The sequence below is a fragment of the Chaetodon trifascialis genome, chromosome 10 (genome assembly GCF_039877785.1).
Source record: "Chaetodon trifascialis isolate fChaTrf1 chromosome 10, fChaTrf1.hap1, whole genome shotgun sequence".
In the NCBI taxonomy this organism is placed as follows: domain Eukaryota; kingdom Metazoa; phylum Chordata; class Actinopteri; order Chaetodontiformes; family Chaetodontidae; genus Chaetodon; species Chaetodon trifascialis.
Window position 1 is genome coordinate 24055899 of NC_092065.1, and position 17851 is coordinate 24073749.

The following is a 17851-nucleotide window of genomic DNA, read 5'->3' on the forward strand; positions in this document are numbered from 1 at the left end:
CTATGTCCTTGGACTGTCTGTTTTAACCCCTGTTGATTTCATGTCATCCATTGTTTATTTGGCAGGAACAGTGCACAATACATGCACTATATTTCAGAATTTCTCGATTTCTGGGACAATGATATCCTACTAGCCACACCAAATTGTTAGCAGTTGTGCTAATGTACACTAAATTAAGTGTAAGTGAAGAACACTAGATTATAACCACACACCAAATTTACACGTTGTCTAACAAGGAAGCATTAAATAGTCAGAAAGATGTCAATACGTTATGTTTTATGTTACATCATTAGGGCTGCGACGATTAGTCGACGTTGTCGACAAAAATCGATAACAGAAATAGTCGACAATGAATTCCATTATCGACTATTGTCGCTAGACGCATTTTTCCAACAGAGTGAGGCATCTTACTTGATTATAATTTCTGCCGAGAGTCGCAATAGCGTCTCTGTCTCTGAGCGGTAATATACATGTACGGAAATGGCGGTGTCAACAGGTACGCGTACCAAAACTTCTAAAGTTAGGGAGCAGTTTAGCCTGGATACGGCGAATAAAAAGACTACTCGCAAGGATTGCAAACCAGACCTTGCGTATCATGGCAATACCTCGGTGATGCCCGAACATTTAAAGAGAAAGCACGTCGGGCAGTTGAACGAAACGGACTCTGACTCGCCTCGGTAAGATTCAAGTAACATTCAAGCCAATACGGTTTTTATCCGCTCCCAGAAGAGAGCAAGTCTCACACGAGACCATGTTGATATGCTGACTTTTCTTAGTATGAATAAACTGAACGACATAGCCTAAGCCTAATGTTGATTTTAAACCTGGTCTGTCCACCATGACAGGTTTGTGTCCAGGTTATATCACACAGTCCATGTTTACAACTTGAATATGGACAACTCTGAATGCTTATTTTCAGCCGTGTATCTACAAACGTCAGTTGTTAAAACCGTTAGATTTCAGACTGTTGAGAAAGAAATGTAAAGTTCTTTTGCAACAGACTGTGCAGTTGACCACTGAATGTACTTCACAAAATGCACATAATATTTGTTTTATTTACTGTTCTACTGCTGCTAATGAGCCTGTTCTTGGTTTACAGGAAAAAAAAAAAAAAAAGTTTACTTGATTTTAATTTATTATTTATTTATTTGCCTGTCCCTAAAAACAGACAAAAAAAAGACAGAGGTTTATTTATTTATGGATTTATGTCTACTGACTGAGCACTGTGCCTAATTGGTTTTAGACAGGACATTTTTATTTAATTTTTGTACGAATCCGCAGTATGTTCAATAAAAGATGTATTTTTCATTGTACCCATCTTTCTTGTGTTTATTATCATTTGCCACATAATTAAATCAACTTCATGCTAAATTTAAGAAAAAATTAATAATTATCCGATTAGTCGACTAATCGTTTCAATAGTCGGTGACTAGTCGACTATTAAAATAGTCGTTAGTTGCAGCCCTAGATGACACTTAACGTTGGCCTCTGACTTATGATGCTTTCTGATGCAATCAGGTGTGCTGCACGCGGGTGTCTGTAGATCAGATGACTGTTTGTCACAGTATGCAGTGTATGGACCATATTCAGTCCTCTGTCTTCAGTTTTAATGTGTATGTCAGTGTCTGAGGTGATTTTTGTAAACTGGTTTGTGAAGCAAACACAAATATATTCCAGCTGTTTAACTGCCTGTATTTTCCTGATGTCTTATTCTAAATTAAGCAGCGTATTGTTACAGTTTTGTGTCATGCCTCCTTAAATTCTGTTGGATCCACAGTATGTGTCATCGACTTGATGATGTCATGAAGCTGTGCTGTGAGTTATTTGCCAATACACAAATCCAGACCACGGTGAAAGGCTCAGGCAAGGGAGCAGCGGCGGCTGGGGGACTGGCCTTCGCCGGAGGGTTGGTCGGCGGTCCTCTTGGAATAGCAGTCGGTGAGTAGAAAAATCAAACACCTGGACTGTTTTGTACGGTATGGAGGCCAAAAATGGCTGTGATAATGTCTCATAAGAAAACACTGCTTCCAGAACACCATCTGTGTGTGCTGGCATGGCACACCTGATCTGTGATGACCTTTGCTTTCTGTCTTTAACAGGTCGATTGTCTCGTTATCTCAACATGAACCTTGTTTCAACATAACAAAATAATTAACTTGTGTTCTCCAGATGAGCAACATTTAGAAAGACTGACTTGGCCGATCTCAGCTTCCATACGTTAGTCACTACTGGCACGCTTCATGCGTGTATAATGTGCAGTATTTACAGAAGCAAATGCTTCACTGCAAACAGTTATGGTTTTTCAGACCAGTGTTGCTAAATTTCACACGTTCGAACCCCTCCTCCCCTGCAGGCGGTGCTGTCGGAGGCCTTCTGGGCTACTGGCTGACCCGTGGACAGTTCAAACCACTGCCGCAGATCATAATGGAGCTCAGTCCTCAGCAGCGGCTGAAGCTTTATCATGACCTTATGGCCATCCTGGGAGACATTCAGTGGACAGATTTGGCTCAGCTGACCGCTCTAGTGATGGGCAACGCCAGCCTGAAGCAGCAGCTAACAGGCGCCCTCCTCGGGTATATCACCAAGGAGCTCCAGGCAGAGGTGCACTATGTGGATTAGCTTCTGTGGAAAAGCTGGGATGACCTGACTTAGGGACCCACATGCTCAGGAGTCTTTGATAAGAATATGAACTGTGAAGCTGGAGAGATGTGAAATCACATATTGTATAATGGCTCAGACACCGTCACACTCCTGGTAACAGAACCACTGGTTAATAAGAGCTGAGCACATTACTGTGAATTACAACAGCTGTGTAACAGAGTTAATTTATTATTGGAAGGGCACTGGAAAGAATTATTTATTCATTAAGCCTCGCCTGCCACTGATAATCATGTTTTCCTTAAGTTACTCTGAATTAAGCTCTGACTGAGTGCTTCAGCTACGATGAAGTAGCAGTTCTTAAATAAAAACCATGATGCATTGAGTGAGTGCCAACTGTACAGTGGGAAACATTTTGATTTGATGTAACTTCACCAGGTTTATCAGGAATCTACCAGCATCTGTGCACAGTGTGTTGTTTTGCCGACGCTGAGTCAGTTGAATCTCTATTGCTTTAAATGATTTCATCAATTAAAAATAAATGTGTCTGAAATTGTCAGTGGCTTTTCTTGCTCATCCCATCCAGATCATTGTGCTCCTCAGGGTTCCCATGCCTCATGTGATTCATAGGTGTCTGCTGAGCACTCAGAAGTCTAATAACCTTATATAAGCATGAAACAGGCTCCTTTGGAAAAGCTACTGTCCCCTCCAGCCAATCTTAAAAAACACCTTCCATGCATTTATTCTGTTTGCATGTATTACCCACATGCTAGCTTGTTTTGAGGCTCTGACCCCACTACATCTTTAGTAGCCTCTTAATGTAGCTCTATAACCTCCAGGATTGTGCTTCTGGTTGGCTTTGCTGTCAAAAGCAGTAGAGGTCCTCCGTACAGAGCAGAACTCAGGCTGGTGACTTCTTTTTGAAGTGAAGCCTTTTTAAAATGTCGTTCCATTCCCCTTTTGCAGTTGTGGATCCATGCTGCATTTTTGGCTCTGCCTTTCACATAGTTTTCATTTTAGCATCTTCTGCCTTCAGCTCTTGGCTGACATTAGTTCTGTTTTGCTTCATTTTCATGTCCAGCACTCTGTAACTGACCCTTTTTGTGTCATGTTATTTACAAAATACTAAAAGTAGTGCAGATTGAGAGAAACCCATTGAGATACAGTGCTTTGCAATGAATCAGTGACATCAAGCTCAAAACTCAAAAGTTAATGCTTTGCAGAACCACCTTTGCTGCAAGCTGTCTCTACCAGCTTTGTACATATAAACTGCAATTTTGGCACATTCTTCTCAGCAAAATAGATTAAACTCGCTCACATTGGAAGACAAACACCTGAACAGCACTTTCCAGTCAGACTGGGCTTTGACTGGGCCATTGTAACACATTGACATCCTTTGCCTTCCTGTATATCTCTGGCTGTAAGCTTTGTCCTGCTGGAAGGTAAACCTCCACCCCAGTCTCAAGTAGACTGAAACAGGTTTTCTTAAACAGTTTCATTTAATTCTTGTACTTGGCTCCATCCATCTCACCCTCAGTCCTGACCAGTTTCCCAGTACCTGCTGATGAAAAGCATCCCTGCTTCATGCTGCCACCACTGTTTCACCTCAGGGATGCTGTGCTCAGGGATGCTGTGCTTGGGGTGATGTGCAGCGTAGCATCACATTTTGCAACAGAGCCACAAAGTCCAATTTTGGTTTCATCTGATCAGAGTACCTTCTGCAACGTGTCTCCACATGACAAACTGCAAACAGGATTTCTTCATGGCTTTCTTCGCGCCACTCTTCCACAGAGCTCAGATTTGTGGAGTGCATGATTGGCAGTTGTTCTGTGGACAGATTCTTCAACCTGAGCTGTGGATCTTTCCAGCTCGAGAGCAGTGTTTCCCAACCACTGTGTGTGTCTTTCTTCAATTCCTGCAAGAATATCAGCTTTGTGTTCAACTGAACAGGCCCAGGTTACACTAAGTAAATTGACGCCAGATTTTCAGTGTATTTCAATAAATATACTTTTTGTGACATTTATGTTTGGTGGTGCACCTTCTGATTTTTCTAAAACCTCTAAAAGGTTGGAAAACGCTGCTCTAGAGTTACCATTGGCCTCTTGGTTGCTTCTCTGATTAACGCTCTCCTTGTCCATCAGTTTAGGTCGACAGCCTTCTCTTAGTAGATCTGCTGTTGTGCCACAGTCTTTCCATTTTGTAATGACGGATTTAATGGTGCTCTGTGAGACAGTCAAAGCTTGGGATACTGTTTTTATAACCTAATTCTGCTTTGTACTTCTCCACAACTTTAACTCCAACCTGTTTGATGAGCTCCTTGGTCTCTGTGATGCTATTTGTTTGGTAATGTTCTCGAAGAAGGTCTGAAACCTTTACAGAACAGGTGTATTTATAGTGAAATTAAACTGCACACAGGTGGACTAATTATGTGACTAAAATAAAAAGAAAATCCATAATTTGTAGTTGAAACATGACAAAATGTAGAAAGGTCCAAGAGGGAATACTTATACACATCAGTTTAACTCGGTCATGGAGGTGGAGATATTTATTTATTAGTGAATAAATAAACTTTTTGCCACTTCAAACTCTAAAGCCGTCTAAAAATACATATTACAGAGAGGAACAGAGACGGACCTCCAGGGTTTATCCCACCACGACCGTTTCGTCATCAGGGAACTCATAGTAGGGAACCTCCAGGTTCAGAGGAGCAGGTCCCTTTCTTATTCTTCCTGAAGCGTCATAGTGGGAGCCATGGCAGGGACAGTAGTAGCCTCCGAAGTCTCCGGCGTTAGCGATGGGCACACATCCCAGATGGGTGCACACACCAAGGACGATGACCCAGCTGGGGTTAATCACTCTGTCCTTGTCATGTTGGGGGTCACGCAGCTCCCCGATATTCACGGACGCCTCTGTGGCGATTTCTTTCTCTGTGCGGTGACGGACAAACAAGGGCTTTCCTCTCCACTTGAAGGTCATGTTTTTGCCTTCAGGGATGTCAGCCAGCTTGATCTCAATCTTGGATAAAGCCAGGACATCTGCTGATGCACTCATTGAGGAGACAAACTGGGAGACCACTGTCTTCGCTGCATAGACGCCAACCACAGTGGTGGCTCCAGTGACAAGGTAAGAGAACAACCTTCTCCCCTCACTGCTGCCCTGGGAGGACTTGTTCGGGTCGATGACCTCTTGCCGACGGTAATCCGTGAAGTCAGGAATCTTAATATCTGTGTGGGCAAGGCGGATTCCTCCAGGAGCTGGAAATGAGACATATGATGCAGATTTTAAAGTCCAAAGCAGCTGATGAACAAACTGATTGTAAATTACAGAGTATCCTAGAAAAACATTTCAAAGGATGCTGTTCATGCTTCATAGTCCGCATTTAGAACATTTAGTTTCTCCTTCAAAATGCTGGAATCCATTTGTGGATTTTCAGCATAGTCTTTGCAGATGATGCTGCTGTTGCAGGACTCTCAGATTGAATTATTTTGCAACTCCTGGAATCTATTGGACTTAATGAAATATCGCGTAATTTGTTTAAAATGATCTCAGTGGTAGTACACAGGCTGGTATGGCTGATGGCTTTCAGTCCAGTTTGTTGGCAGACTCCTTGAGTACCTGTCATGTCTTTTGAACTATAAATGAAGTTCACACTGCACTGGGTCCAGGGCTATGTCCTTGGACTGTCTGTTTTAACCCCTGTTGATTTTATGTCATCCGTTGTTTATTTGGCAGGAACAGTGCACAATACATGCACTATATTTCAGAATTTCTCGATTTCCGGGACAATGATATCCTACTAGCCACAACAAGTTGTTAGCAGTTGTGCTAATTTACACTAAATTAAGTGTAAATGAAGAATACTAAATTAAAACCACACACCAAATTTACACGTTGTCTAACAAGGAAGTGTTAAATAGTCAGAAAGATGTCAATACGTTATGTTTTATGTTACATCATGCAGCTCAACCGCTTCGTTACCGACTCCGGCCACGTCAGTCCTCGGCCTTACCAGCAGCGGACAACAGCTCCTTCGCTTCAACGAACACCAGCTTTTTAGCTGTGTGTCTTGTCGCCTGTAGGTACGGGGAAAAAGCCCCGGTTCGAGTGACTATGGACATCATTTTTGCCCAAAATAGTACACCTCCACCCGCCGCTGCGGACACGACCTTCGGCACGGTAACAAAGCTGCCGTTCGTCCCTGTAAGCGGCTTCACCAGAAACCGGCTCCTGCTCTACAACGTTCCGCATTACGTGAGTCTGACCACCGCAGTGTCCCTTTCGTTTTTTCTAATATGTTGCCTTATTGTTGTGTTTTACAGATAGTAATCAATATCACAATTACACTTACTGTATTTCGTGTTGAAATTTGATGAGACTTTGATCCAAAGTGGTAGAAACCACATATAAATTTAAAATGACGGCTGATTTGGTACAGGCATTTGTCTTAGCCAACTGTATTCCGGGGTCCTCGCGTGTAAACAAGGGTCCTATGAGCTACACAATGGTAACCTGAGAGAAAGAAAGAAAAAAAAAGAAAAAAAAAAGAAAAATGAAAATACCAAAAAGAAAACTTTTCCCTCTAATTATCTTTGTGTATGTGGCATTTTCACTCTACGCTGCGTACAATGTCTTCTTCAGTCCAGTCTTTTTGTCTTTAGCCCAGGTGGGACGCTTCTGACGCCGTCTCTTGTTCAAGAGTGGCTTGACACAAGGAATGCGACAGCTGAAACCCATGTCTTGCATACGTCTGTGAGTGGTGGTTCTTGAAGCACTGACTCCAGCTGCAGTCCACTCTTTGTGAATCTCCCCCGCAGTTTTGAATGGATTTTGTCTCACTATCCTCTCCAGGGTGCGGTTATCCCTATTGCTTGTACACCTTTTTCTACATCTTTTCCTTCCCTTTGCCTTTCTACTAATGTGCTTGGACACAGAGCTCTGTGAACATCCAGCCTCTTTAGCAATGACCTTTTGGGACTTGCCCTCCTTGTGCAAGGTGTCAATGATCGTCTTTTGGACAACTGTCAGGTCAGCAGTCTTCCCCATGATTGTGTAGCTTACAGAACTAGACTGAGAGACCATTTAAAGGCCTTTGCAGGTGTTTTGAGTTAATTAGCTGATTAGAGTGTGGCATCATTTTTGCCCAAAATAGTACACCTCCACCCGCCGCTGCGGACACGACCTTCGGCACGGTAACAAAGCTGCCGTTCGTCCCTGAAAGCGGCTTCACCAGAAACCGGCTCGTCTTCTTCTTCTCTCGGATTTTTGGCGAATCGTAAACAGCTGAAAGGTGCATACCGCCACCTACTGTACAAGCAGAAACCGGCTCCTGCCCTACAACGTTCCGCATTACCGAAGTGTCCCTTTCGTTTTTTCTAATATGTTGCCTTATTGATGTGTTTTACGGATAGTAATCAATATCACAATTACACTTACTGTATTTCGTGTTGAAATTTGATGAGACTTTGATCCAAAGTGGTAGAAACCACATATAAATTTAAAATGACGGCTGATTTGGTACAGGCATTTGTCTTAGCCAGCTGTATTCCGGGGTCCTCGCGTGTAAACAAGGGTCCTCTTACAAAATATGGAGACTAGCTACACAATGGTAACCTGAGAGAAAGAAAAAAAAAAAGATAAGAAAAATGAAAATACCAAAAAGAAAACTTTTCCTTCTAATTATCTTTGCGTATGTGGCATTTTCACTCTACGCTGCGTACAATGTCTTCTTCAGCACCAAAGTAATCTCTCGCGTTCACAGGGTGGTGAAGAAAGAGACAGGAGCACCCTCGGGTAATTTCACTTAAACACCGCCGTTATCGAGGTTCTTTTACATACAAGCTGCTGCTTAAATTCTGTAAAATTGGCAGTTTTTCCTTTTTATGGTACTTAAAGAAAATCCATGCCCGTAAGACGAATGCAAATTCTGTGTGATCTTTGCAGGCGGTGTCAGAGATGGCGGTGCTGCTCCATTTCTCGCAGATGATTGGAATCCGTGGGAGGATGAGCAGGTGGAGTACAACTCTGCTCTCAATAAGAGGAGAGAGGCCTTCAAACAGCACCTGGGTCGAATTGACAAGAACAACCCCAAAAGATACAGGGTCCAAATATGGGGGAAGGCTGCCATAGGTAAGGCATGGTAGTATGAGATGTCATTAAGCTTTCACGGGTCTGTGTTGTGGTTTGAGCATTAAATGTCAATACTGTGACTCTGCAGTGACAAGTTTTCATCTGCACATGCGCATTCACGTGTATGTAAAAAATATTCTCTCATAAGGGGATACTGAAATAGATCAAATTAGAAGCTGTTATTACATTTTTCTAAGCTTTTGAGTTCATGTGGTTGTCATGTGTACATATAGAACTCTACAAGTGAACACAATATTATTCATCTGATATACTGTAAAAGCTTTATAACTAACAGCCTGAGGAAAAACACTATGTTAGTAGCCCCTGCAGTGGGGACATGCAATATTAAACCTTACGGAACTCAGATGATGGGAAAAAAACCCCAAATACTTTTCAAATTCTGATATGTGTGTGGTGAGGATGTGGAGAAGTTGAATATACATTAAAAAGTAATGTATGAATAATTAGATTTGTTAAATGAATGTGTCAAATATAGCTAGCTGTGTAATTACAGATGGCAGGAAGATACTGCACTTTGGTGATGAAGGTGAACAATGATTACACTGGCAAAACTGTATTTTACAAGAGCTTTCAACAATAGAATAGATCTTAAAAAAACATAATAAAAATGATATAGTCAGTGTTAATAAGAAAGTGTTTGAGTGTCAACCAATTTTAAAGAAGTCGAAGATTGGTCATATTGATGTAAAATAATAAAGTCAACCAGATTATAAGTGCAAATAACAGAAGAATAAACATCAAGTGGAACTGTATTTCAAACAAGTTTTGATGGGTTTAAGTAATCTTAACTCATGATTCCTCCTTTATTTGAAGCAAAATCACCAAGTATTCAACCTTAACAGGCCCTGTGAGAAAATAATCTAATTATATTTATCAGTAGTATTTAGCAGTGTAAACATTTCTTAGTCCAAAACAATTATGCTTAGCTTTAGATTGATTTTTTTTTTTTTTTTTTTCCACCTCCACTTTGCTGCCTATTTAGTTTATACATTAGATTACAAAGTGAGGCCCAGCTGGACGTATACTGTATATACACTTTAAATACCAGCAGGAGTTCCCACATACATAGATGTAGATACAAACTACATAAGACTGATTTGTGCTCTGCTGTGGAAGTCTGGCAATAGTGCAACATAATGGCACTGCACATGTTGACATTTTAACTCCGGTAGCAAACTGCATTGAACCCCTGTTTTCTCCTCAGGGCTTTACCTTTGGGAACATATTTTAGAAGGACCCCTCAATCCCACTGACAAGGTAGCACAATGGAGAGAGGGGGAGCTGCAGTCAGGAAAGATTGATTTCAGGTAACAATTCAGTGACAGAAGAGGTAAACACTGCCAAAGCCATACATGTATTCTGCTCCTGGGAGTCACCACCTCATTTAATAACCACTTAACAAGACAGAACCATTAAACTGAGCTGTTGTCTCCCCTTCCTCCCTCTCCATCTTTAGTTTCTACACAGGTCCTGCTGTGGTCCAGGGTCACGTCCCTCTGGATATGAACAGCCTGGTTCTGGTCCTGAACGGCCGTGAGCAGCAGAAGGTCTCTTACTCCACACGGTGGCTGGAGCATGTCCAAGCTATGGTGCAGTCCCACACAGTGTCACATGTGGCTGTGGTCCTGCTGGGCAATGAGCACTGCAACAACGACTGGATCGGCCCCTACTTAAAGAGAAACGGTGGCTTTGTGGAGCTGCTGTTTGTGGTGTACGACAGCCCCTGGGTCAACGACAAGGATGTCTTCCAGTGGCCTCTTGGTGTCGCCACGTATGTCTTTCCTTAGTAGTCCTACATGTGTACATCATGAGCACTCAATATCAGCACATTTAACTGTTTTTTAAATGAATAACATTGTCTAACACGTTGCTCTGTTTTCCCTGTCTGTGTACAGATACAGGCAGTTTCCTATGATCAGACCCAATGCCCAGCTGATCACCTCCAACAGACCATACCTCTGCAATTTCCTCGGAACTGTTTACAAAAATTCATCCAGAGAAACTCTGATGCAGGTGCTGAAACATTCTGGCCTGGATAAGGAATGCATCACCACTGCCAGGGAGAAGTGAGTCATTATTCAGTTGCTGAGCCTTTATTTTCTTTTAGTGACTGCCTTGTTTTATAAAGAAAGAGTGATATTGGGAATATTATATGTCAAGAGTCTCTTACTGAGACATTGGAAAAGAAGAAGAGTTGAGCCCTTTTGTTATTAAGAAGGCTAATAAATAAACAGCTGTTCTATCTACATAAACATTCATCACTTGGTTTTTATGTTTGTGATGTTCTTGGAGGCCTTGAAACAGCTGAGGCATGGGAATGATTTTAGGTGCTCCATATGAACATGGAAAAAAGTAAAGTTAAGGCTATACAATCCATTTAAGACCTTATTACGTAAACTGTCTAATATCTCCAAGGCCCGTGAGAAGCTGGACATTTTTTTAATGTCTATAAAATGTCTTTAAGCATGTAAGCAGTTTGCGAAATTTACCTGCACATCATTGCATTCAAGGGCTGCTTCTCACACAGAAGGCTTCTTTGACCAGGTTTCACCTCCTGCATGTGGTGTGTACTGTAGTGCAGCCTGTGAGTGTTTCCTGTATCTATGTCATGGTGTACCACAGTGTTTCTCAATTCCGGTCCTCGGGCCCACTGCCCTGCATGTTTTAGATGTTTCCCTCCTCCTCCACACCTGATTCAAATGAGCAGCTCATCATCGAGCTCTGCAGTGGCCTGATAACGAGCCACTCATTTGAATCAGGTGTGTAGGAGCAGGAAACATCTAACCCTGCGTTTACACGTAGCAGGGTATTTTGGAAAACGGATATTTTAGCCCCTCCGTTTTTAAAAATGACATCGTGCACAAAACATCGTTTTCAAAAATGTTGTCGTTTACATGAACCCGGCTAAATACGCTGTCGGGCGCATCATAACTATGCCAAACCTATGGATGCGAGTGTAAACATAGGTCGCTCACATGACGTTAAGTTTTCATTCGCATGTTGTGACGTTCTGGAACCTAAAACGCTCTTTAACCCAGTTTACACGCCAACAAATAACCGGCATTTTCAGAAATCTCCACTATGGCCGGCGTTATTAAAAATTATCATTTTCTGTGAAAAAAACTCTGTTTGCGTGTAAACGAGAGGCCAAACCGCATGAAAACATATGTTTTTTCCCGAAGTTTAAATAGGGTCTGATACTCCATGTACTCTGGGTGCACTGTGTCTTCTTGGTCTGGGGAACATTATCTCAACACACACAGACCGTAAAATCTGGGGTTTATCCAAAGACGTTGACTCGGGCTCTGACTTCACTGAGGCCATAAATTGTTCCTGTGAGCTTTTGCACCCAATTGACGCATATACTCTCGTGTAGCTAGGGGATGCAACTATGTTATCATGGCAGGTGCATTGCGCAGGACACAAGAGCTCCTGAGCTGTGTCCAGTGTGAAGTAGTTTAGATGAATGGTTCTCCAGAAAGCTGCAATCAGAACAGGCCCATTTTAGATGGGCACTGCAGTAGTTAAACTCTAAACAGAGTTGAGGTGAGATATTTACAACATGAACTGCCTCATTGGAACAGTAGTGGAATATATCTTGTGTATTTATTACAGCAGCTTAAACTGTTGGCCTCAGCATCCTTTCCTCCCTCCTTGCCTCAGGTGGCTCCCTCAGGAGACAGCAGACAGTCTGGGACGCTATCAGACAGCTTTGGCCCAGAGTGAGCTCACTCTCTGCCCAGTCGGAATCAACACGGAGTGCTACCGCATCTACGAGGCCTGCTCTTACGGCTCCGTGCCGGTGGTGGAAGACGCACTGACACCTGGGAGCTGTGCGGCCGGGCCCAGCTCCCCCCTGCGTCTCCTCAAAGCTGCAGGTGCACCCTTCATCTTCATCAGCGACTGGAAAGAACTGCCGGCCATCTTGGAGAGGGAGAGAGGCATGAGCCAGGAGCAGAGGGTGGACAGGAGGAGGAGGCTGCTGGAGTGGTACGCCAGCTTCCGTCAGCAGATGAAGGAGAGGTTCACCGAGGTCATCGAGGAAACCTTCTTCAGAAGCGGCTGACCGTGGCGCTTAATGAACAAACCTTTAAAAGACGAACAGGGGCCCATGTTCCATATTGATTTAATTTATTTTGTGGAGAAATGTGACATGCTACTGGTGTAGTGATCCTGATTATGTTCAGTGTAATATTCCTGTGCAGTTTATTCTAAAATTATTTATATGTGTAGTAAAGTATTAAAGCTGCCATAACTAGTCAGTAAAGGGCCCCATGACATTGCTGTATATTAATCATTTTAATGTTTACAATGGTGGAATGTCCAGGTGTTTTAGGAATACTACATGATACAGGTAACTGCCTTTCCATATATTATATTATTTCAACTGTGTTTTATATCTCTGTTGTTTGCACTTAATGTGATTTTTAGGAAACACTAACAGTAGGTGTAGAACGAGACTGTGATTTTAGGGCTTGTTTGAAAATGGTACGTCGAGCTGGTTTGTACTGAAAGTGGATGTTGTTGCTGTGGCATGTGTTGCTTTTCTGATCAAAACATTTTTCTTCTTCTTCTCTTCTTTTTCCTCTGCTTCAGTGATGTGCTGCATGGATTTTTAAAGAAAGTGCAATAAAGTAAATTGCAGTGTTGCCCTGAAGAGAAATCAGTGGATATACGTGTCCTGTGCTATTATTGGCCCAGCAGATGGCGCTGTGGGCCAGTTGTCTCTGATGAGGAAAAAATAAAGCGGAAAAACTTTTGACTTTCCCAAACCAACACAGATGATGTATTATAATTGAGCAAAAGCATGGTGCTAACTTTTTTTTTCTTTAAACTTTTAATTGTGTACATGGAATATTCAACTAACTTCATAACAATAAAATCTATGTATGATCTTATATCTTATTCCCTATTCCCTTTCAGGACAGACACTATTCATTATCACAGATATGAGTGCATGGGTGCAGCTAATAAATATGGGGCCCCTGGGGGTCTTTGAACTGGACACTTTCTACATGCCTTGTGCCACACTGTGTTTCTGTATGTTTGAGGGCAAAAAGTAAAAGTAAAGCAAATCCAAATGTCTTAATGTTGTGTGAATTTATTTGGAATACCACAGTTAAGACAGAGTATGATGAAAACACCGGACGTTATATTCTCTTCTAACAGCTGACTACTACGGACAAATTAAAAAAACAAAAAAACAAAAAACCTTCAGATTTGGGAGTGTCAGTCCTCTGGTGTCCACTAGCTCTATCTGTGTGTATCTGCGCGCGCGCGCGTCTGTGCGTGTGTGTGTGTGCGTGCGCGCTGATCCCTCCCTCGCCTCTCCCTGCTTGCCTCCAGCTGCTGTGTGCTGCAGTCAGCCTGCCCTGTCTGCTTCTGAGCCTGCTGGGAGTTGGAGGGAGAAACCGTCGAGGGGGGAAGTGTGTGAGTGTGTGTGAGAGTGTGTGTGTGTGTGCGCGCGCGCGGCTCCCAAACTGAAAACCACTACCGAAAAAGCACACACTCTCGCGATTCAGGCGGACTTCAAAAGGCCTCCGGACGGGTTGTTGGCACTACTTTCCAGGGAGCGGTTAAAAGCCGCCGCGGAGACCCCGAAACTTGCGTGATTGTTTTTTTTTTTTTTCCTTCTTCTTCTTCTTCTTCTGTGGTGGCAGCAGCGCTGTTGCGCCGCGCGGACTGCTGAGCTACTTGAGTGGATTCATTGGTCGGAGCAGGATTACGCATCGGCTCTGCTGCTGCTGTGCTGTGTATCCACCGCTCATCCAGAGGGGAGAAACCATGAAGAACTAAACCTTTCGTCTTCTTGAGTTAAATCTAACTGTCATTTTGTCTCTTCTTCGCCGCTTCTCCTTCGCGTTCATTTTCTCGCGCCGTGTGGGATGCGTCGGCTGCTCTAGGATCCCGCTGACAAACAGTTTTTCCAAGAAGTTTACAACAAGCTTCGGACACAAGAAGACGCAATGTCGACGCCGAGGTTCAAAAAGGATAAAGAAATCATCGCGGAGTACGAGAGTCAAGTCAAAGGTAAGGGAGAGCGAGTGTTTGGCTCGGAAATGTGCTCGTCGGAGCCGCTGGAGGAGTAATTGAGACCAGGCTAACGTTAGTTCATCACAACCTGCACATGAGTCATGGCCGGTGATGTGGTGTGTTCAATGAAAGAAAAAAAAGTTACTCAGATATGACCTCCTGTTGGTGTTTACTGCTCAGCAAACAATCACGTGTTAAACCAGAACATACAATCTTCATCTAAGTCGGATTTCTGTAAAATGACTCCCAGGCCTGGTGCAGTTTAATGGTGTTTATGTCAGAATTACGAGGGGTTGAACTTAATTAGCGAGAGAAAAAGATTGGACGGCCTTGCAGCCTTTTGTTTTGCAGTTCTGCATGTGAAAGCCGAGGAAAGTGCTCAGCAGCTTCACCACTGAAGAGACCACTATCTGCCCATCCCGTGATTTCTTCAGGTTGTGAGCTATTTGCTGGAACACATTTAGCTTTTACTTCTTGGTCTGCTGTTTATTTTATCGTGATGCGTTCAACAACCTGTTACTGTTGCGGGTGAGTGACTGAGGTCTTGTTGCTGTGCAGAGTTGCTGTGACACTTGATAGTCACTGCATTGTCCCCACAGCACTACAGCATGATAATGGACCTGAAGGTGGGAGTGCACAGGTTTGGGCTGCACACCTGTATTACAATTCAATGTGTTGCTCAGAGGCACTTCAGAAGAGCTGCTCTTGGGTCCTTTTAATGCCACAAGCCCACACACTCACCTCAAAGCGTAGATCTGCCTTTCCCCTGATTTAGGAGAGTGATTTAAAGGGGTGCAAGACACCAGAATGATGCCACCCTAACTTACCGTGTCTCCTCTGTCTCCTTCAAGCCCCCCCATGCATGCAGAGCAGAAGTAGTTTATTCCCAGACAGACCAGCATAGGAAAGAGGCAGTTGCTGCTCCAGGGTAACCATGGGGATTTGGCCCCCAGCCAACCAGCTCTGTACTTCAGCGCCAAGCATGCTGAAATACCACCTATTCACATCCTTGTATCCAACCTTAAATCCAGAGAAAGTGGGGGGGGAGGTTAGCGGGGGTGGGGGTGCAGAGTAGAGAAGGGACCAGTGCTGCTTGAGGAATTACAACATTGCATGAGGTTGGGCACAAGCCCTCATTTGCAAGGAATGCTCAGCACCCTTTCTTCTCCCTGCGAGGATGACTAAGGGCTTTCAGCCTATAATAGAGGATGATGCACGGTCATAGGGGACGCAGAACAAGAGATGAGGAAGCCTCCCATTTGTCATGCAGAACCCAGTGGGGTAATAACAACAACCTGATGCTACCGCTGAGAATAGCTGTTGCTGGATAGGACCACCGGAGCCTCGGTGGATTGATGTTAAGGTGTATGGTTTTGTTGAAGATGCAGAATTCAGTTCTGAGGGTAATGCTCTGAGGCTCGTCATGCATTGTAAATATTCTTGTGAGGATATTTTTTTTATCCTTATAAGAACATCTCAGGTAGTGCATAGCTATTTGCATAAAGTACTGTACTTGATCCGGTTGCATAGCAAACAGCCTGCAGCTTCAGTCTGAGAGTTTATTTCTTATTATTCAAATGTCTTTTTTGGACAAATTGAACGCATATTGACAGTATACCTCACTCTTTCTGTTTTTATGCAAATTCCACTCCACTGCAGTTAACCCTGGAGAGACTTCATGTTACTTATTTTCCTGCCCAACATATTCAGACATGCTGTATCATCTCTGCAAAATGTATATGTTTATGCTTTTCGTCAAGCATAGCATTGAGAGTGTTCTGTAGGTCAGATGACTCCTGCAAATGCAGCCCTCTGTTTGTATTGGAATAATAGCTGCCAGGCTCGTAGTTAGTAGTGGAAGAAAATGCATTCAGGCAACACGAAGTATTATGTTTGAGAGCAGCTCCTGATTTTGCATCTGTAAAGCGTTTTATGAGTTAAGAGTTTGCGGTGATTATGAGTGGGATCACATCTGCAGTGTGGCTGTGATGGCCGGAGGCAGATTCTGGTGAACAGACATTGATTACTCAAGAAGTAGAACAACAAGCAGCTCAGAAAACAGCCGGAGCCGATGTTTGATCTTTCGGTCTGCATCCTCTCTGTCTCGCACTCAAAAAATTGTTGCAATTCTCACAATATTTTGACAAGTATCTGGCGGCCGGTTTTGCCTCATCTTATGTAACCACATTGATCCGTCGCCTGAAGCTCTCTATGCCGATTTTGACAAGTGACGTGCGTGTGGTCGTCTGCCATCATCCAATTACCCAGCAGTTATGCAGATTTACATCAGCAGTTACCTCTTTTTTTCTCAGAGAAGCATCATTTTTATGTCCTTACATTTTTAGTATTTTTCAACAGTGTGCTGAAGAGTGGCGTTGTGATTCAAGGTCGCAGATGTTTGGTATTCAATGTAGTTTTCTGTGCTGACTGTCTGTCTGAAAGGCCAAATATGAAGGCTGACACTACTGTTCTCAGGTCTGCCTTGTCATTCAGCTGACATTCACTTCTTAAGTACTCAGCAGCAGCCTTTTTTTTTTACCATCTGACGGATGAAAAAGAAATGGAAGTCATTTTGGCAATTCAAGGAAATTGGCCTTTTATTGAAAAAGCTCTTTAGCGCGGGGATTTAATTCTTGCTAATTGCTGAAACCAGCATCTACATCAAGACTCGGCTCGAAAAACAAAAACATTAGTTGGGTTAGGACGGCAGAGCCTGTTTGTGCTTTCGAGCGAACATCAGTCGCAGCCGATTTAAGGTTGTGGGTACGTTGGCATTCTCTGTGGGCCTCTGTTTCTGTCGGCGAGTGGATCAGGACAAAGCAACACAGCTGTGTTTTCTCTTGGGCAAAGTGTGGGTTTGATGTCAGACTGTGGCTTGGTGTTTGTGGCCTGGGGGTCGTGACTCTGATTGCAGGACCCCTTGAGCCTCTGTCAGGGTCCTCTCCCAGATCATCATAAAGGCTGCCCTCTGACCCGCCTCCACTGCTGTTAGAAATCAGAGCCGTGCCCCTCTGCACGCTCAAAGAGAGAGGTGTGCCCATGTTTGTATGCAGAGAGATTAAAGGCAGGAAGC

At 43.3% G+C, this 17851-nt stretch overlaps 4 protein-coding genes across 6 annotated transcripts in view; 3 read left to right on the top strand and 1 right to left on the bottom strand.

Annotated features, from left to right (window-relative positions):
• Positions 1-413: 413 nt before the first annotated feature.
• Positions 414-3154, top strand: LOC139337807 (protein C19orf12 homolog). Its single transcript, XM_070972577.1, has 3 exons — positions 414-677; positions 1778-1938; positions 2354-3154. Exons 1-3 carry the CDS (start codon positions 481-483, stop codon positions 2617-2619), a joined length of 624 nt encoding a protein of 207 aa, XP_070828678.1. The 5' UTR covers positions 414-480; the 3' UTR covers positions 2620-3154.
• A 641-nt stretch (positions 3155-3795) lies between these two features.
• LOC139337517 (cytochrome b-c1 complex subunit Rieske, mitochondrial-like) lies at positions 3796-6807 on the bottom strand. The gene is made up of 2 exons (XM_070972128.1): positions 6608-6807; positions 3796-5852 (listed from the first exon to the last, which is right to left on the bottom strand). Exons 1-2 carry the CDS (start codon positions 6717-6719, stop codon positions 5242-5244), a joined length of 723 nt encoding a protein of 240 aa, XP_070828229.1. The 5' UTR covers positions 6720-6807; the 3' UTR covers positions 3796-5241.
• A 1330-nt stretch (positions 6808-8137) lies between these two features.
• rxylt1 (ribitol xylosyltransferase 1) lies at positions 8138-13416 on the top strand. The gene is made up of 6 exons (XM_070972130.1): positions 8138-8388; positions 8539-8724; positions 9950-10052; positions 10202-10516; positions 10641-10811; positions 12409-13416. Exons 1-6 carry the CDS (start codon positions 8241-8243, stop codon positions 12809-12811), a joined length of 1326 nt encoding a protein of 441 aa, XP_070828231.1. The 5' UTR covers positions 8138-8240; the 3' UTR covers positions 12812-13416.
• A 653-nt stretch (positions 13417-14069) lies between these two features.
• srgap1a (SLIT-ROBO Rho GTPase activating protein 1a) overlaps positions 14070-17851 on the top strand; it is an 86009-nt gene continuing 82227 nt past the window's right edge. For all 3 annotated transcript variants that reach the window (XM_070971807.1, XM_070971806.1, XM_070971808.1), the window contains exon 1: positions 14070-14775. In XM_070971807.1, the coding sequence (XP_070827908.1) occupies positions 14712-14775 (64 nt within the window). In that variant the 5' untranslated portion in view covers positions 14070-14711. The remainder of the gene's footprint in view (positions 14776-17851) is intronic.

Coding starts and splice junctions, on each gene's coding strand:
- LOC139337517 (XM_070972128.1), bottom strand. CDS start 6,719: ATGATGTCCATAGTCACTCGAACCGGGGCTTTTTCCCCGTACCTACAG. Junction 5,853..6,607: donor GGAGCTGTTGTCCGCTGCTG/GTAAGGCCGAGG, acceptor TCTCATTTCCAG/CTCCTGGAGGAATCCGCCTT.
- LOC139337807 (XM_070972577.1), top strand. CDS start 481: ATGGCGGTGTCAACAGGTACGCGTACCAAAACTTCTAAAGTTAGGGAG. Junction 678..1,777: donor ACGGACTCTGACTCGCCTCG/GTAAGATTCAAG, acceptor TTGGATCCACAG/TATGTGTCATCGACTTGATG. Junction 1,939..2,353: donor TCCTCTTGGAATAGCAGTCG/GTGAGTAGAAAA, acceptor CCTCCCCTGCAG/GCGGTGCTGTCGGAGGCCTT.
- rxylt1 (XM_070972130.1), top strand. CDS start 8,241: ATGAAAATACCAAAAAGAAAACTTTTCCTTCTAATTATCTTTGCGTAT. Junction 8,389..8,538: donor AGAGACAGGAGCACCCTCGG/GTAATTTCACTT, acceptor TGATCTTTGCAG/GCGGTGTCAGAGATGGCGGT. Junction 10,053..10,201: donor TCAGGAAAGATTGATTTCAG/GTAACAATTCAG, acceptor CTCCATCTTTAG/TTTCTACACAGGTCCTGCTG.